Source organism: Manacus vitellinus, unplaced genomic scaffold (assembly GCF_001715985.3).
Source record: "Manacus vitellinus isolate BGI_N305 unplaced genomic scaffold, ASM171598v3 scaffold_53_pilon, whole genome shotgun sequence".
Classification (NCBI taxonomy): Eukaryota; Metazoa; Chordata; class Aves; order Passeriformes; family Pipridae; genus Manacus; species Manacus vitellinus.
In genome coordinates, this window is record NW_021940637.1 from 3,866,157 (window position 1) to 3,885,102 (window position 18,946).

At 40.6% G+C, this 18,946-nt stretch overlaps 1 protein-coding gene across 7 annotated transcripts; it reads right to left on the reverse strand.

Moving 5' to 3' along the window:
* On the reverse strand, positions 1 to 18,940 carry FAN1 (FANCD2 and FANCI associated nuclease 1). 7 transcript variants are annotated; one of them, XM_018081470.2, is made up of 15 exons: positions 17,184 to 18,940; positions 13,997 to 14,137; positions 13,321 to 13,516; positions 11,408 to 11,641; positions 10,563 to 10,694; positions 9,105 to 9,213; positions 8,264 to 8,383; positions 7,799 to 7,963; positions 6,823 to 6,991; positions 4,879 to 4,982; positions 2,923 to 3,117; positions 2,432 to 2,572; positions 1,586 to 1,730; positions 1,374 to 1,488; positions 2 to 823 (listed from the first exon to the last, which is right to left on the reverse strand). In XM_018081470.2, the coding sequence occupies exons 1-13, from the start codon at positions 18,460 to 18,462 to the stop codon at positions 1,593 to 1,595; spliced, it is 3,123 nt and encodes a 1,040-aa protein (XP_017936959.1). In that variant the 5' UTR covers positions 18,463 to 18,940; the 3' UTR covers positions 2 to 823; positions 1,374 to 1,488; positions 1,586 to 1,592. The 7 variants fall into 7 exon arrangements, with proteins under 7 accessions (XP_017936957.1, XP_017936959.1, XP_008926189.2 ...); XM_018081468.2 differs by having other exon boundaries at positions 1 to 823; positions 1,374 to 1,730; XM_008927941.3 differs by having other exon boundaries at positions 3 to 823; positions 1,374 to 1,730; positions 2,432 to 2,560.
* Positions 18,941 to 18,946: the final 6 nt, after the last annotated feature.

Below are 18,946 nucleotides of genomic sequence, written 5' to 3' on the forward strand. Positions count from 1 at the left end.
GTGCCATGGCTTTGTACCACCCTGTAGCCCCTGCAGGGAGCTCAGAAGCTGAGGGGCTTTAGTGACCCTCAGTTCCTGCGAGGTGGAGCTGACTGTGGTGGTACCTTCACCCTCCCTTCACTGCTGGATCAGAGATGTGGCTTTCCTTCCAGAAATGCAGGGGGGGGGTGTCTGACCAGGCCTGCAGTACCACTGATATAACTGCCTTGTATTCTTATAAAAATGTAGCAAGTTGAGCAAATGTTTTGGTTACTCTCAGAGGGAAAAACATTAAAACCAAAAAAATTCTAACATATATTTAAGCAAAGGATGAAATCTTAAATTTGCCTCTAACAAAGAGACAGAAATCTGTACCTCAAATTGCTGTAGGCAGTAGGTTTCTAATGCTGTTGCTGTGATGGTTTAGAGTTCACCATTTCAACTGAAACTAAAACCTTTGTGCCTGATAATGATTTACTGAGTAAAATAGCAGTGGCAGGAAGATGATAAAATCCTGATGCTGAGTTGTGAATGTGAAGTAAATTAGAGTCAATAAAAGTTCATACCTTTCCACAGTGAACTTCAGGCAGTTTTCTTTTACTTCCTCTAACAATAAAATAGGGAGGGGGTTGTTTTTTCCAAGAAAAGCAGGGACACTGTGTTGAAGAAAGATGATTAATAAAAATTATGTGCAAATTATCTTTATTCCTTGCTATATTCTATTACAGTGTCTGCTGTTTGCATGGTAAGCAGAATTTCTAAAAGCAGTATGAGAATGAAGACTCCAGAGAAAAGATGTCGGCTGCGTGTTAAAATTGAGAGAAACCTGCAGGATTCTGGTGTCCTAAAAGGAAATAATCTTTTTAATTGTATTCCAAGTGACTGACATATTTCTGAGTGAGCAAACACATCAATTAATGTGGGGTAAAACTGACTGTAATGAGTGACACACTGCAAATGAGTGTGGTCACGTTGGCACTGACCAACTCCCGTCTCTACCAGAAACATTTCCCTTTACACAGGTAATACAGATATTCACAGCAGAAGGGCCTGTTAAATAAATTGTCCTTTCATACGGAGCAGTGCATTAAAACAGCATTGAAGTTTTATGCCTTGCTCTCTGCCATCACTGAGCACCTGTATTTTTTTACATTCAAGTGCAAAATTCAAACACATAGTACTAAGTGGGGGCAAGGAGAGAACCTGACACTCCTGTAAAGGTGCTGTGCTTGCCTTGCAAGGAAACTTGCACACTATGATGAATTTGAGCTACACAGGCAACACAGAAATGACCAGGACTTGATGCCCCAGATTTTATATTGAACAGGATGTTCTCAGGAGGTACAAGTGTGATGGCAGCTGTTTCTCTTCACTAGGCAAACCCCCTGGATTACCTTTCATAGAATAAGTTATGAACTGTGGATGGAAGAGAAAGGCTCTGCTCTTCTGAACCCAAAGTGACGTGCAGTAAATCAGTCTTCTCAGAGTGCAACCGTAGTATGCTTTGTGCTAAAAAGGACACAGTAATGTTCCAAGGAGCCAGAATTTTAGAAGAAACTATTTTTAATAAGCAGCAGGCAGTGGTGTGTTACCCCCCTGGTCAAACCTGTGTGTCAGCTGAGGCGTTGGCTCCTGCCCCCCACGGCCTGCACGTGACACACCTCCACGGCCGCTCCCAGGCGCTGCAGCTCGCTCAGCCACAGCGTCTGCTTGGGCGACAGCCGGTCCTTGGGGCCCTTCACCTCCACCAGCTGCGAGCAAATGGCCACGGTTACTAGTGTGCCTGTGCAAGAACTGCAGCATCATTCCCACAGAATAAGTATTATTTTACGGCTGTTACATAGTAAATAGCCACCAAAACACAGAGGCCCCGGTGAATGAAGATCTCTCATACTCAAAAATCAAGCACCTGCAACCTCACCTGTTCCAGCTGAGACTGACACAACTTACTCAGGTGTTCCAGAGAACTAATTTCTGCTATTCAGCTCTCTTTTATAAAAACAAGTTGCTTCAGCAGGTTAGATGTCCAGTAGTCTTCTAGAACCTATTCCTCTACCATGCAAAACACCAACCATGACTGTTTACTCAGTTTTTGTGGCAGACCCTGACATAGTTCTCAAAGACTCAAACAGTCAAGTTTTAAGTGGTGCCAGTCGAACTCCTTGCTACCCACAGTCAGTGAGTATGACTGATTGATAACACTGCTTTACATTAATCAAAGATCTATTCCACACCAACACAGCCAGTGTTCATTCCTGCTGATTCTGATTATGCCCATTAAAGTTACAGCACAGTGTGATGAAATAGCTGAGAACCACCCACTGCTAGCCGTGGCTGCTGGCAGCCCAGCAGCAGCTTTACCTGCACTATGACAGGAGGGCACAGTTTGGATGGGCTGACAGCTGGCAGTTCCCAGCTGAGCACTGAGTATTTCCATGCCCTCCCAAGGTACCTTGAAGTGCTGGGTGTGTGTGCTCCACACAACCAGGTCAGGCAGACCTCCCCGGCAGTGGCGCAGGTCTTTGGACAGTCGCCTGAAAACACCGCTCAGGAACATTCCTCCAAGGCAGGAGACAAGGCTCTGCAAGAGAGGCTTTGGTGGTTGGTTGGATTTGTCTTTAATTTCCTGTAGAGCCGTTTCCCAACCCTCATGAGACTAGTGTATGGCCCAGCTCAGCTTTTTGTTTAGTCTGGTGTAACAGGAGGCATAAGTAGATGTTTTCTACAGCAATTTCCTGCTGTGTTCCCAACTGCTCTTGCAGGAAAAGTGACCATATCAGAAAATTGTAACAGTACTTGTGCCCAAGTCTCCCTATTCCCAACTCCTCCCTCCCACCACTCTCCCTCCCGCAGTGCCTCAGTACAACCTGTGACACACCATGGCCATGTGTGATAGAATGACAACCCTAATCAGAGGCCCCATGCTGGGCAACAGTTACTTACCTGGGCTTGCTGGAGGGAAATAAAACGTCCCCAGCTCACTAGTGCTGCTGCTTTTCCCTCCTGAGTGGTCCAGACATCAGCAATCAGCTTTGCCAGAGTCTCTGGGGAGGCTGAGTGCAGCTGCTGCAGTCTGGCCTCGATGACATCCCTCCTGCTCTCATAGAAGCTGTCAGTGTACAAATCCAGGGGGGACGTCTGTGTAAAAACGTAAATGCAGCTCTGAGGAGCTGCCAGCACAGCTGGCAGAAAGACAATGCCCTACTTCATACATTTCTTAACTACAAATTCACTCAAACACTGATCTAACTTGAACATGTCAACCAGATAAACATTTATTAAATTACATTTTTTACACCCAGCTCTGAACATCCCAGTGTGTAAAGCCCTTTCAGCAGTTCAGGTTTGAACACTGCTGAAACAGGCAGTACCCAAGTGCTGGGCCAGCTTTTCAACAGCAAATGCAGAGTGCTTAGCAAATGGCACATTTCAGCCTTACACAACCTGCTGCCACAGATAATCCCACAAAAATACAGCCTGGTAATGACTGAATGAGGGGTGAGCTATCAGCTCATCATGCCTGATGCTCATGATAGCTTTGCTCTGAATTAATAAGGAAAAACTAGCTTAAAAAATAAATTTGCAAGTGATCTGTAAATACTGGGTTTGTAATAAACACACAAGTTTTGGGAGTTTGGCTTTTCATTTTTTTTAAGTAAGTATAATATGCATATAAGATTGTATGAAAGGTATTTAGAAAGGCAAGTTCTACAGTAAATGGTAGTTTACTGACAAAGAACACCTGCTTCTAACACAACATTCATAGAGCTTCAGCATCTGACAAGACCAGCAGATACTCCACAGAAGGAGCCACTGGTACAAATTCTATGGCACAGTTTTTGTAAGGCCTTTGGGGCTACAGCAGTGCCCTTCCTGCTTGTCTGTGAGCCGGGGGGGTTTCAGCTCAGCCACAAGGATTTCTACTCCTACCTCAGACTGCTGAAGAAACATAAAAAAGTAGGAGGGGGGAAGAAAAGAATAACCCATAAACTTCAACTCTAGAATAAGAATTTTCTACTTAAGGTATCTCATACTGATATAAAATTATAATTTCTTGCAGTACAAATAAATCCAGTTAAGGAAGAGAGCGGCATTGTCTGGTCTCCCTCTTGGCCAGGAATTCAACTAGAAGCAATGAGTTAAGGTGGAAGAAAGAAGACAATTATCTAGCCTTTTTTCGTTCTGTAACATTTGAGATGGATTTTTAGGGTTTTCTTAGCAAATGTGATCAAGTTTTCTAATCACAATAATTAAAATTTTCTAGCTGTAATTTGTAGGATGTAAAGCATTCAGCTAAAAGCCACAAGTTCAGCTGGAATCATTACTCTTAGGGTGTGGCAGACAGCTGTTCCTGGGGGGAACACGTAGTATTGCTTTCCTGTTTGTTGCTTTGTCAAAAAGGAGGGATGGTCCCAAAAGCATAAACACGGTGGGGTGGGGTGAGTGGGGGTGCTAACAAACCTAAGTTTAAAAATGTGACAACAGTTAAAAAGCTACTAAAAAGAAACAGACTTTTCTTTTTCTTTCTTTTTTCTTTCTCTTTTTTTAAATGGAATGTGTCATCTTCAAAGGAGATGAACAAGGCTGTGGTATAGCAGTGTTCTACTAACTGTAATGGAAATTTTGCCCGGTGAGCTCAGCTGTAGGACACATGCATTTAACCAGATGAATCTCACCCTATCAGACTGTGAATCCAGACTGACATAGCAATTAAGTTATTGAGGATTACTTAGTAATAAACCCAATATAACAAATAATAAAATGAAGGAAAACCCAAGATCTGTCTGGAAATTCCCTCAGAATAAAATGCTAATCCAATCCCAAATAAGATTTTAACGTGGTTACTGAGGCTACAGCAATGGGTAAATACAGCAACTAAGGAAAGCCTTTCAAAGTTACCTGATAGGAATTTCTGAAAACATCGGGTATGTCATCCATGAAAATGATATCCCACATTAGAATCCCATACAGTGTAAGAAACGTTGAGCCTTCCCCATGAATACCTAAAGGGCAAAATTCAATAAAAATGGAAACATCAATTTCTACAGCAACCTGAGGAAGAATGAAACCACCCTGACCCAAAGCACGAACACCATGCTCAGGTTCCTGCCCAGCTGAAGTCAGCACATGTTCCCATTACAGCAAAACACTGGAAAGCCACTTTATTCCTGCCCCCTCTGCCAGCACCTGCTGCTGCCTGGCCAGGGGCCTTCAGTCACAGCCCAGGGCTGGATCACTGCCCTTCCACAACAAGGCTTACTTGGACAATTTTTAAATACACAACTTTTGTAACATTAAAAAGCAATATCTTGACACCAAATATAAATACATAAATGTATCTGTATATATGTATGTGTATATGTGTATGTACACACATATGTGTGTATACATGTGTGTATATATGTAATATACCCCATTTTTATATAACTTTTTTTCTCAATATATAACATTTTTGAGTAATACTGGTTGAGCATTAGTCTGGTAGAGCTGACTGCTTTTCCATCATCTTTTTTTTTTCATCCCTGTCACTTATTAAACACAGGAAGACACATATATGTAAGAATATATATATATAAAACACACAGAGATACATATATATATATATATAAACATAAGAAAACAATTTTTCCCTGTGAAGGTAACAAAGCACTGGCACAGGTTGCCAAGAGAGCCTGTGGAGTCACCATCCTTGGGGATATTCAGAAGCTGGCCATGGTCCAGGGCAGCTGGCTCTTGAGCAGAGGGTTGGACCAGGTGGCTCCCAGAGCTCCCACCAACCTCCACCTCAGCTCTTGAGGTATGTTCTGTTCTTAGTCTATTAGTACAACATATTATCTATGATATTATATTTAATGTTACGTGTCATACCTATAGATCACAGGATATCTGTGCTGTCTGTACTATATGATATATAGTGTTTGTGTATTATACATGTATGACACATCACACAGATGAGAGAGAGGAGACCATGTGTGCTCTGGGCTGTGTTTAGTGCTGGACTGGGAATTCTGGTTCCTCAGGCCCAGCCCTAAATCACACATGGCCATTGTGTGCTCAAAACTGTGCTGAGCCACGAAGATCGATGGTGAGAGGGTGGGAGTGAGGAACTGAGAGGGAATTTCAGCACAGTTCTTCTAAACTCTAAATATTGTCACCTTCTCATTTACCCCTTTCTGATACAGCCACTTTTCCTGCAATGGTATTCTGGAACATATCAATAATATAAAACTATATTAAAATATCTATTTTATATAAAGATACAAATTTTATCTTAAAAAATAACCTGCCTACCTGTTTGCATACTGCTTTTTTTCCTGTAAAACAGATCTATATATTCTTACTTGTCCATGGCTTTTCACAGCTCCTAAGTTGTAAAAATACAGGAACAACTACTAACAGAGCCTTCAAAAAAACTGCCAAGTGTCTTGCTAGTGGTATATACTGTTTTCATCTTCATCTAGTAGCAAAAATCAGTTTTCCTTGGTGACACTCCCTTAAATGACAATGCTAGCATTTTACCCTTAAGAAATAAAATAGTTGTAAAGCAAAGTAAGCGATTTTCTATGAAGATAAAGAAGAAATACAAATTTCAAAAACACCTTTGGTACATGAAGGTAGCAAATAATTAAAGGCCAGGAAGCAGGTCAGTTTGAAAATACATGTTAGAGCATTTTGGTAAGGAAATGATGTATTAGAGGCATTTGGGAAAAAACCAGAATCAGACTAAAAACTGGTCTAATGAAATCAGCTAAAACTGGTCTATTAACTAAACTGACTAGGAAATAGGTTATTTACTCCCACAGTTATTTTACTGTAAAATGCCCAAATAAATGGTACTGTTACCCTGATCAAAACCATTCCTCCTGTAATGAGTTAATGCCAGCTCCTCAACTGAGCACATGACTGTGGATACACTGCAGCCTTCGCCTCCTTCTTCATCACCAACATCCTCCATGAGAAATACGGATTTTCCCATTCCCGTCTGAGGACACATCTTTCCATTGATTGTAACCTGAACATAATAAAACATCTGGTTACTTTCCAGCATCACATTTAAAAAGCTTTAGCCTAAGTATTTGGATCTTGCCTAAAACACACATTCCTCCTTTTCAGTTTTCTTAGAATCAGAACTAGACTTGTTTCCAAAAATCAACTGAACAAAATTTACCCTGCCATAATTTGTGAAATCATTCAGTTTAGCTTTCATAAAATGGCAAATTTTTCAGAAAAAAAAATGTCTAGCAAAAATCCTGGGCAGGTGGCAAGTAGCCTCTCTATATGCAGGACCAGGAGGAAAGAATACAATTCCATTCCAATATGATGCAGGTGCACCCCACTGAATATTTGCACAATACATATTTAGAGTGCATACCTTACAAAGGTTACTAAAAGAACACTGGCATTTTTTAGCCACTAATCTAATGCGACAACATGCTAAGGAAGCTGCTATTACTTTTTCTTGCACACAAAATGCTTGGCTTGCAGACACCAGACACAATGCACTGATCTGCTCAGGAAGGCTCCGAGCAAGTACTGTTACATTAGTGGAGTTTACAGCTGATCAGGCTCATAACACATATAAAGCAATTCAAATTTAACCAGTGTACAGCTGACTAACTTCAGCTATGAAGCTGACCAACGTAGAAGTATTTGCTTATGAGAGGCTTTTGTTTTAGAAACACATTTGTATTCATTTTCCTGCAGTCAGAGGCTGGTGCCCAGCACGTAACAAGACTCTCCCAGGTTATCTTCTCTCGTCAAGAGTAAAAAAGACCTCATGAGTTGTTATTTCCCAGACACCAGCAGCGCCCTTACTCACATGTGGCACATCCTGCACAGTGATGACTGGCAGCTCCTGGAGCAGGCCCCTGACCCGCCTGCAGCTCGGCGAGTCTCTGATGCGCAGGGCCCGCAGGTAGAGGGACAGACGGTGCCCAGTGCGGACACAGGGGTCTGCCAGCCCCTTCCTAATGCAGTCCACGGCCTGGCAAAGAGCAAGGGAACCAGTAGGAACTTAGAAAGACCCATGGACACCTGCCTGCTTAAGAACAATCCATTTAAGGAGCACAAAAATGTATATGCAAAAACCAGCATACCAGGCCAACCAAGGATGAGGTACACTCAATATTCATTTTCTTAGGAGGAACTGATTGCCTTGACCTTGGCATTCCTACCAATACCTACATTGTTAGGAGATCCTGTTCCAGTGTTCTTTTCATAAGATGTGTTTTTAAAACATGTTTTCAGACAACAAGTGCAGTGTTTCCAGCTTTACAGCAGATACCTTCGTAGTGTTTTTCAGGTGCTGATGTAGATTGAGAGCCAGCCGGTCCCACCATCTCCCTCTGCTGTCAGCACAGTACACATCCTGAGCCAGGAGGGTCTGCAGCTCCTGCACGGCCTCCTGTGCAATGGCACGGGATGTTCATTAATTGAGTTACAAAGCCAAGGGCAAGTCAGCTTGTCACCTTCCCTTCTAATTAATGGATACTATAAAACTTTGTCTCTTGCACAATTCAAACCTGCTTTTTACTCCACTACTCAATATACTCAATTCAAGTGCATAGATGTATCTTATAAACTCTGGAATAGAGATATTTTTATGTAAACTTAAAGGCTAACTGCCAAAATTTTAGTATTTTTATCCTTTCTGTATTCCTTATTGTATATGAAAAATATCCGAGTATTACTAGTTGCCTTTTTGCAGAAGCAAAGTCTTTTTCAGAATAATCTGATTTGCTTTAAAATATAAATCAGAGACCTTTAGGGATGTAATCTCCCAAGGTGAAGAGGCAGAGATTTCAGAAGACTTCTCTTCTGAGATTTTTCTTACTTAAAAACAATAACCAAATCTAGTGAAACACAGGTATCTTTAAATAATGAAATAAGCATATCTCAGCAATACGGTGTATTACAGATGGTAAATCTACAAAGCATAAGCAGAAATCAAAACAATTTAAAACTTTCTAAAGCAGCACAAAAAAGGGCTCTTTTCCTTTAAAAGTAACCTGTTACTAGAACTATAGCAATCCGTGGCAAACATTGTCACTATTTTCCGGCCACATCAGAAAAGTAAATTGATGTACAACGCTCCATTAAACACAGATTCCTATTCACCACTTTACCTTATACATGTGAAGTCTCTGCAAAATTTCAACACCGTGAGAAAGGATTCTTGTATACACCCAGCCCACCGTGAAACGTCGCAGATACTCCGGTAAAACTCTGTGACAGCTAAAAAGTAAGAGCAGCTCAGATCATGTAAATACGGCAATTTGAATTCTTAAAGTTATACCTAAAGCATTTACAAAAATTAAATGCCTTATATATCCAATTGAACTGAACTGAGTATCCCAGCTGCCAAGTCAAGAACCCAAAGGTAAAGCAACAGTTCAGCTTAGGGAGCAAGCTGCCCTTGCACAGTGTATTTTAGATTCCACAGCAGTGGAATTTTTAGTTAATCAGTTTTACATAACATGCAAAACAGTAACTTATTATATCATGTGTTGTTACTGCCAATCATTCTCATAGAAGTTTATCTTTGGAAACATAGCTGAACAAAAGAAAAAGTCTAGAACAGGAATTTCCTGCCATAAAAAGACTAACATCTTTTCAGTAGGCAACTCTATATTTCAAGACAAAGTCTTTTGAATGTCTTATTAAAATAGGTTTTTCCACTGTCTTCAGTGTGAAATGGAACAGACTTCCAAATGACCCTCTATGAAGGGGTTACACTGTTTTAAATGAGTTGCCAAGGAATTGAATATAATGCCAAACATAAAGCTTTAACTTTTGGTGTATCATTAAGCCGGAAAACAAAATAATTAAAAGAAAAACTGATGAAGAATGCTTCCAAACCAACACATTTTATTTCAGTTCTCAGATATTCAGTCATGGCCAGTCTTCGCGAGCAAAGATTTGGGAAAGGTCTTTCCCCTTCAAGCCTGTGCAGTGGATTTTTTAGGTGAGACCCAGTGTGCGCTGAACTGAGCCCACCCTTTAATCCTGAGGTTCCTCTGCCGGGCCGAGCGAGCTGGGACGGTGGCAGTGAGATCCCCAGAACGTAGGTTTGTTTAGTGACCTTCTCTGAGATGGATGGCCTTGCAGGGCTGACGAGCTCCATCTGCCCGGGGCAGTCCCCTGATATTCAGTAACATTCCCCTGAATTACCCCACTTGGAAGTCTAAAGACATGAATAACCCAGCATGCGTTCCCATAATGTTTGCAACATCCTTTTGTTCACAGTGAATTTTACACTCTGCTTACTACCATTTATCTGAAAGTCATAAAGACAAACCATGACAAGGGAAAAATAAGGCTCTTGTTCTCCTGCATTGCACATAAAACAGAAATGTTTTAATGCTTTATCAATGCCTAGCAATCAATTCCCAAGGTTTTATAATTTTCATATTATCATTTAAAAGCTAAACAAACAATCAGGAAGATCAAAGCTTTCAGAATACTAAAGCCTCTAAATTTATCAGGCGTAGTCTATACGCCTCTCTCAAAAGTTAAAGTACCAAAAGTAAGATAATACATTTAATAGTTTCCTATGAATGCTAGGCTAGTTTCCAGTTCACTACCTTAAAGAGGGGTGATTTTTCAGTTCACTCCAGGTTTGTTTAGCATACAAATATAGATTATGAGCTTCTTCCCAGTGCCCATTTACCATTGCAGCGGCTATATCATATGACAGATGAGCAGCAGTTGCATACCTGAGGGAAAAAACCACAATAACTTTCTTAGGCTGAAAAAGCATCTATAGTTAGAAGAAATCAATTCCTTCTCTTCCAGTCTCCAAAGACATTGAATCATGCAGCCATCTTTTATCCTTAATCTCATAGGATTAGCAGAGTTTAAACTAGCAGGGCCCATTATATAGAACAGACTATAGAACATATTTTTTGTTTAGCTCAGCGTCCACTTCTAATAATCAGCACAGCACATGAAGAAACAGCTTTCATCAGCAGACGATCCTGAAGCAAACAAATACGCTATTCTGGATCCAAAGCCAAGCCACTGTGAATTACGAGTCCTACCTGGATACAAAAATGCACTTAAAATCATTACAAAAGCACACTTCTATATATTTACATCTGAAGTTCCTCATCATGAATTCTTACTTGCCTACACCAGTGCTGCAGGAAAGCTTTTCTAGAAAGAATGTATGGCCAGTCTTAGCGAGCGCATCGCGCCTGTGCAGTGGATTTTTTAGGTGAGACACAGTGTGTGTTGGCTGTAGGTTTGTTTAGTGACCTTCTCTTCGATGGATGGCCTTACGGGGTTGACGAGCTGCCCGGGGGAGTTTTTCCCTGACCGGGAGTCGAACCCGGGTCGCAGTGGTGAGAGTGCTGCATCTTGACCACTAGACCACCAGGGGCCCCCTCTAGAAAGAAACAGATGTGCAAGCAGCCAAAGCTCTCCCCACCTGATGAGATCATCTCTGTCCTGGAAGACCTGGGTGCTCCTGCTCACGGTGTAGGTGGGGAACACGGCCCTGCCCATGCTGGCCAGGAGCACCGTGCAGAGCTGGCCCTGCCCAGCACTCCCGGCCTCCTCCTCCTCCACCGCCTCCGGCAGCGAGAACAGCAGCAGGACCCGGGAGAACACGGCCCGAGGGCCTTTACACACCCTCACACATTTTCCAGCCAGGTCCTTCACCCTGGAGGGACAAATAAAATTAGTACAACAAATGATTTTTACTGTCACTTGTGAAAACTGAATTATACTGAGTGAAGTATAAGAAAAATTTTTTCAAGTCTATAATGCATAAAATTGATTTTCCTTGAAAGAAGCAGAGATACTATATAGTGCATGGAACCTCTAGTGAAAATCCAACCAAATGCATTCGCTAATAAAAAGTTTAAGGGTCAAACTTCCAACTGAACAGAATCAGAACTAACTGCCCTTTGGGTGCAGTCACTCCTGCTGCTGTGCCAGCCAGTACCATAAATCAACAAGACATGGTTTGCTGTTAGAGAATGTTTACAGGCCCTAATTTGAGATCCATTGTTTTAGGGAACCTCCATTAGCCCATTTTCAACCAGCCTTTTCATACAAGCCCAAACTTTGTTGCTTGTCCACTGACAGAACAGATTTAAAAACAGATTTTCTGTGATCTCCTGGGATAATCAGCATTTCAGCTGTCATCTACAGCAAAGGGCAATATGTTCCCAAAGCTAGGGTGGCTGAGCAAGTAACTATCAGCCTCTGTTCTTGAAGTAGGGAGTAAGACAGCACCAAGCACTTTTTGGAATGTAACTAATTTTCCCAGGCTCCTTTCCATTCTTCTAGCCTTTCTCTAAGACACTATTCTGAAAACAATTTTGTTTCTGTTAGAGATATTTATATAAATTGTGCATCATGCATTGTCATATAGTTCAAATGTCTAGTATCAAAGAAGAAAAATGAAATCTAAGGATTTTCATACTGAAGTTTTCTGTGCTTGGATTAGAATGAGAAAGCAACCACAAAATAAGGGAAGAAGCCTTTAATGATTCACAGCATAATAATTCTTCATGGAGGAATGATTTTCAAGTTCTTTTTCCAATACTAGGCCCCTTTTAATACAAGGAATTTTATGGAAAATCACATGATAGATTGGGGGGGGAGGAGGAATATTTGTCCAATAAACACAGCTATGCAAAACTTGATAAAACTTTATATCCCTCTCATTTGAAAAAGAATGCCACAGGAAATACAAATTATGTTAGTACAGCAAATGCAGAAAGGATTCCACAATTACCGAGTTCAGACCCTAATCACTCCTATTAGGGCAGCACAGCATCTTAAACCTGAACCTGGACCCCAGGAGACCTGGAAGTCAAGGGCATCCGATACACCCAGCTGTGACAGTCACAGTGGAAACATCATAGGATAGAAAGAACACTTTGTCAGGTAAACATACTTTTCCCTTTAAAATATTGCCAGAAGGAGTCTCTATGCTAAAGTACTCAGTCAGTCCCAGAAAAGAGACTATTGGTCTCCTCTAGTTCTACCAAAAGAGCTCACAGAGCAAACGAACATCAGATGGTTGTTTTAATAGGTAGTGGCCTTTCCCATACCTTCCTGGATGTTTTTCTGCACTGTCTCTGCTTTACAGAATTCAGAAATGTTTCTCTGTGTAACCAAGTAACTTTGCAGACAGATAATCATGCCCACAGCTGAAAGTACAACACAGTTTTAAAAAAAAGTCTAGTATTTAACCTTCCATTTGACTTGCTTGGAATCAAAATGTAATGCTTCCTTTTTTACTAATAAATTTACTAAATGCATTCCTCTCTTGAAAAGGCATCTAGATTCCAGTCTGTTGCAGTGCAAAATTTAACTATAAACATTTACCTTTTTAAGATCACTGTCCCAACACCAGCCTGACTCCTGCTGAAGACTGAACGCTGTTTTGCCAACCTCAGAAAATCATCCACAAGTTGCTGTTTCTGACCATTTGGGTTTGGCAAGTGAAAGATCTTTGCCAATGTTTTTAGTTCAGGGGCTGAAAGCAAATCCAAACCTTCACACAGGTCTTCCAGTTCGGATTCTACAAGCAAAATGATCTGATACATTCACTGTGTGTTATACATGTACACTCAAGCAATAGGTCATAGTACATTCATATAACCTGGTACTAATCTAATGACTTAAATTCCTCAACAATGTACTGTCAGTGTTATCTGGTTCACCCTGAAATTCTTCTGGACTTTCTTCCCGACCTCTTTACAGGTCCAGGTTGAAGGTACGGAAGAATCAGAAGAAAACACCCTTTACAACTTCAAAATAGAAGCAAAAAAAAATTCTGCTGAGTTACAAAAAAACGCTATTCAGAAATGCTATCTTCCCTACTACCCAATTTGCATTATTTTTATTATTCACAACACAACTCATTTACCTGAAATCTTAATTCTGGTCCTCTGGTACTCTTCCCAAGGCACAGACAAGCCTGCAGTGCATTGAACTCTAACATGACCCAACTGCAGACTCTATATGTAGTATTTTTAAGATTTATCAGTGCTGTTCTTACCTGTTTGCAGAAATCTGGCTTCAGCCAGTTCTTTAATCATTGGTGACAAATCCTCACTTATCTCTCCATACTCTATTTTGTTCACCTTTAACCAGTTCAGCTTGCGTTGAAAAAGTCTCACATATAACTTCTGCCCACCAACTGCAAATTGGAGTTAAAGCAGGGAAGGATAAAATGAAGAGTAAATTCTAAACACAGTACTATGTAAAATCACTACCTTAACCAGAAAAATTACTTTGATGCAGGTATCCTCTAAAACACATTTTACATCTCGTCACGTTCTACAAGCAGACTTGGTAAAATACCAGAACTTACCATTTCAAGTAATTAATAAACTCATTAGAATATTTAAGTTTTGTAGGTACAAAAGTATTACAATGTATTTTGCAGGTATTGTACATTGCTAAAATGCATTTTGACATGCATATCCTTTAAGAAATAATTTGTTTTATAGGAAAAGACGACTTCATTTTTCAACTCTGCATATTGTGATATTAAATAGGTCTTTTTGCTTTCTTAAACTGTCATTCAATAACCAAATATTTCGTGTTAGGGAACAAAAGAAGTCTGACAGAATAATTTCATAATCACAGAATACCTCTCTGTCTAGCAGTCTTCAGACTCTCATTTTTTCGAAGATAAGCCTAATTTTACTAATGTATCTACTGAAAACAACAGAAAAAAACCCTGCTATTCATTTTATTTTTATCAGGGAAGTGTTCTCTTAAAGTACCCTTTAAAAAGACTTTTTACATACATGCTGAAAATCAACAAAACAGCTTATTAAATTTTAGCTGAAAATAGTTCAGCTATTGTTACTACATTCAACAACCTTTTGAATACTTAATTCAACCCTCATTAACTTCTGAATTTTTATCCCTGTCCGCTGCTTAACTGAAACCGATATTTAATAAAAACAGACACTGAAACACTACCAGACCCAGAGATATTCAAGAAATGGCAGACAACCTTGACGTGTTTATTTAACAATTCTCCTGTCCTTAAAAGACTTTTTCAGCCTTTTTTTAATGGAATGTTTCCAGGATCAATTCACTGGGAGAACTATATTTAGACATATGAGCCTGGCATTTTCTCTCTGGGATTAGAACTCCTTTGAAGTTGGTTCCCAGTTTTTACAACTCTGGAGAAAGGAGAAAGGTTAACACATGAACATCCTTTCCCCAGCCCTTGGAGCTGACCAAACGAGGGTTGCAATCCAGCAAGGGCATGTGAGGACTGCTTCCTCTCTGAAGGATTTGAATGACAAATAGAAGAATAGAAAGATATTGTGCAAGTAATTAATTGCTTCTTAAGCATCCTGTTCTGAAGTGCATTCACTACCTTTGGAGGTTCGGGAGATTTTTTTCTTTTGTGGTTCTTAAGAAAGTTTCAAGTATATCAATGAAATAAAAAATTTGCTCTAAGTTGAAATATTATCAGCAAAAAGATGCAGAAGATCTTAGAAAAGTTCACCCTCTATGATTCATCAAAATACAACAGAAAAAAATTGTTTTCTGTACCTCAGTTCCACTGGTAACTATAAATTGATGTTTTTCAGATACAATATTTCTACTGTATGACAGTTGAAAGGAGGATTTTGTTGAGTGTATTAGGTTAATGTCACTAGAACTATGAACTTGCATTTAAATTCTTGCAGCTGTACCTTGTAGCAAAATTAAACATGGAGAATACAAAAATCATGTTTTTAATGTTACACCTAATTTCAGACAGAACTCATCTTAAGCACAAAGGCTGACATTGCACTGCAGGTTACTTATAACGGATACACCTCTGCTTTTCCCTACTTTCATCTACTGTTTCTGGCACTTAAAAAACTGGCAGTGCTCTACATTTCGTAATAAGTTCACAAACTTTCATAATAATCTTCATAATTTCAGTGAGTTAGAGATCTCTCACTGAAGAATGGTAGACATTTCAGCAGAAAATAATGAAATACTGGAAAATACCTATACTGAAGCAACTCCATAATACTAGGCACATGTGTTGGGTTTTTTTGTGTTATGATAACTGAAAGACAACACCTGCTTGGTTAGAAACTTCTACCGTGGGACAGTAACACATCTACCTGAACTTTTAAAGTATTCTGTCTGGTATTTCTTCAAGGAAAAGATTTCTTCATCTGTCAGTTGTCCAGAATTTGTTATCTATTGAGTTAAAGCAGTTCTCATAGCTCAATCCTTGTGTTTTTCCTACCCTGCAAAGAAAGATTGTTTTATCTGTGCCCCTGGTATTCAATGCATACATGGATTTACCAGCACCACTCTGCAGTAATTCTTTCTGTATTCCAAACTCCTGCGAGAAGGGAATTCTGAAATCACACTACTGAAAGAGAAACAAGCACTTCCTTTATTTAAGAGAACAAGCTCCTGTTACTGATCAGTGTTGTACCCATCCAGAGAAGGGAGTGTGGAAGTGAGGAACCTGTATCCTGAGCCTCTTTTAGTATTTGTCCAGGTAACCAAAGCCTGCATACCCGACTGACCTAACCGCAAGTTTATGCCCAGATCTTTGGATGCAAATGATGTGCATCTACTGCTTGCCTCGGACAGCCAATAATAAGAGTTTTGTTGCTTCTGTTCCTGCCTTTATATATTCCCCTTTTAACTATCACAACATAAACAAGGCATTATCAAGCCCCGAGATGTCACTACTGTGACATTCTCATGGCCTGGAGTGCACCCACAGGCTCTGCAGCCACACCCCAGCCCCCACAGGTTTGGCTGCTTGTGTCCAAGGCCAGCTCGGATCTGTGCAACTGTGTAAGCTGAGCTCAGGTGCTGGGCAGGCTGAGTGAGGCTTTGTCAGGGCCCCCCTCTATTCTCTCAGGAGCTGTACCTAAGCCCAGACTGGTGGCCTGCACTCCTGCCTGAGCTCTGCTGTGGCATGTCAGTGCCCAGCCAGACACCTCACTGACTTGGCTTCACCCCAGTGTCACTACAGACTTGCCCACAGACCTTCCTTACAAGTCTTCACTTTTTATCAACACCTTCCATTTAAACAACATTAGGACAGTTTACTTACAAGAAGCCACTGATGGATACATCTCCTGAGAAAAAGGAGCTTCTTCCCCTTAAGGAACTCATCCAGTTAAATTGCCCACGATACAGCACTCCTCACATAAAACTATGCAACAGTAATGTGGAGATGTATTTTTAAAGAAAGGTACCTGATAATCTGTAGAACTTGGTTATAATGTTCATATCTTGCTCATCAAATAGTCTGACGTCATCTTCATTCTCTAAGACTGCTTGAAGCACTAGTAAAAAATTCTGGAGGTAGTATGGGTGACCAGGAGAGCTGGGCACAGAGTGAACCTTATCTATTTTGTCTAAAACGTCCCCAGTGGAATTCTGAAATTCTTCTTTTCCCACAGTTTCTAACATAGTATAATTCATCTCATCCTTAAAGTCTTCAAGAACTTCCACAGGAAGTATCTGTGCATCACCCTCGCTACAGCAATTTTGTGTATCACAGTTCACTTCTGTCTTGGAAGAAGGAATAACCTGGGTGTGAGGCTGAGTCTTGACTTCCAAATTACTGGCCAGCTCTGGTGAAGTATAAATGCCTAGAGGTGTTTCAAATTTATCAGGACTAACTGTCACACCTTCAGACCTGCTTTCTGTTTTGGTGCTCCTTGTACCACTTGGGAATCCTTTGTCATTGTTATCAGCTGGTAAAGATACCTGAACTATATCCACAAGGTCTTCTCGATTACATTGGTTTCTTTCTTTTTGAAATTCAGGTTTCCTCTTTGAAAAATTTTGTTCCTGGTGCTCTCTCTGTGCAAGCTGATTTTCTTTCTGAGAACTATGCCCAGCATAAATATCATCGTCATCATCCTCCTGTGCTGCAGTATTTCTACACAGACTGTGAACAGCAGGAGGTGAAGAGTCAATCTCTTTATACACGACTTGTTTTCCTCCCTGGGCACAACATCTTCTGGACAGTTTCGATGACAAGCTTCCCAAAGAGACTATTTTGACTGTTTGGGCCTGTGATTCATTGTTAACAATAATGACTGAGCTATTATTGCTAAAATAAGGACTAATCTGTTGCGCTGCACTACCTTCTGCTTTCAATGAATTGCTTTTGGAGGGACTTGTTTCTAGATTTAAGATGTTTTTTGAAAAGTATGAGCTGGAATTATTGGTTACATTTGCAGCTGGGGGGCTCTTATTCTTCAGAGGGTCCAGCGTAGCACCAATGGCACCAATCTCACCACGGTTTCTCTGACATGTTTCATCCATGTGCTCATTTATTCCATACCTTGGCACCAATTGCCCACACATGGGACAGCTAATTTTGGCAGGGGGAACATTGTTAAAAAAGGAAGCAATAGAGGAGGATGCTGAAGGTACAGATGGTGTTCCTTTTTTCTTCTTACTTTTACTGAGTGACAAACTTATTTGGGATCTTTTGATTCCTGAAGACCTAGCTTCTGCCATTACAAAACTTCACAGCATTTACACATCACAGGAAACTCCATTCAAGCCATATTTCCTTATTCTGTAATACTTAGAAGGCTTTTCTCGGCTTTGCCTTTTCCATCTGTAATCCTCTGATGTGTCTTCAAGAAAAAAAAAAAGATACTGAATGAATGACCTTGTAAGGTACCAAGCCAAGGTTCAACCAAGATGAACAGCAGAGAAGAAAACATTAAAGCCTACAAGTGAAGAAGTCAAGCAGTCCTTAACTGTTACAGTGTTACTGTCCTTTAGCCTGCCTTACCGGGCACACCGAAATCGCCATGCTGAACGCTGCAGCTGGCCTTCAACAGTTTAATACATGGAAATCAATCTCAACTTTTCATTTACATCACCAAGTCAACCTGGCATTTAAATAGCCCTCTAATTTTCACAGAATCCCAGAACAGTCAGGGTTGGGCCCAGGATGGGCCCTCTGGAGATCCCCCAGTCCCACCCCCTGCCC

Coding starts and splice junctions, on each gene's coding strand:
- FAN1 (XM_029963148.1), bottom strand. CDS start 18,462: ATGGCAGAAGCTAGGTCTTCAGGAATCAAAAGATCCCAAATAAGTTTG. Junction 11,642..13,320: donor GGGACAGTGATCTTAAAAAG/GTAAATGTTTAT, acceptor TTGTCCCTCCAG/GGTGAAGGACCTGGCTGGAA. Junction 7,964..8,263: donor ACCTGAAAAACACTACGAAG/GTATCTGCTGTA, acceptor GCTCTTTGCCAG/GCCGTGGACTGCATTAGGAA.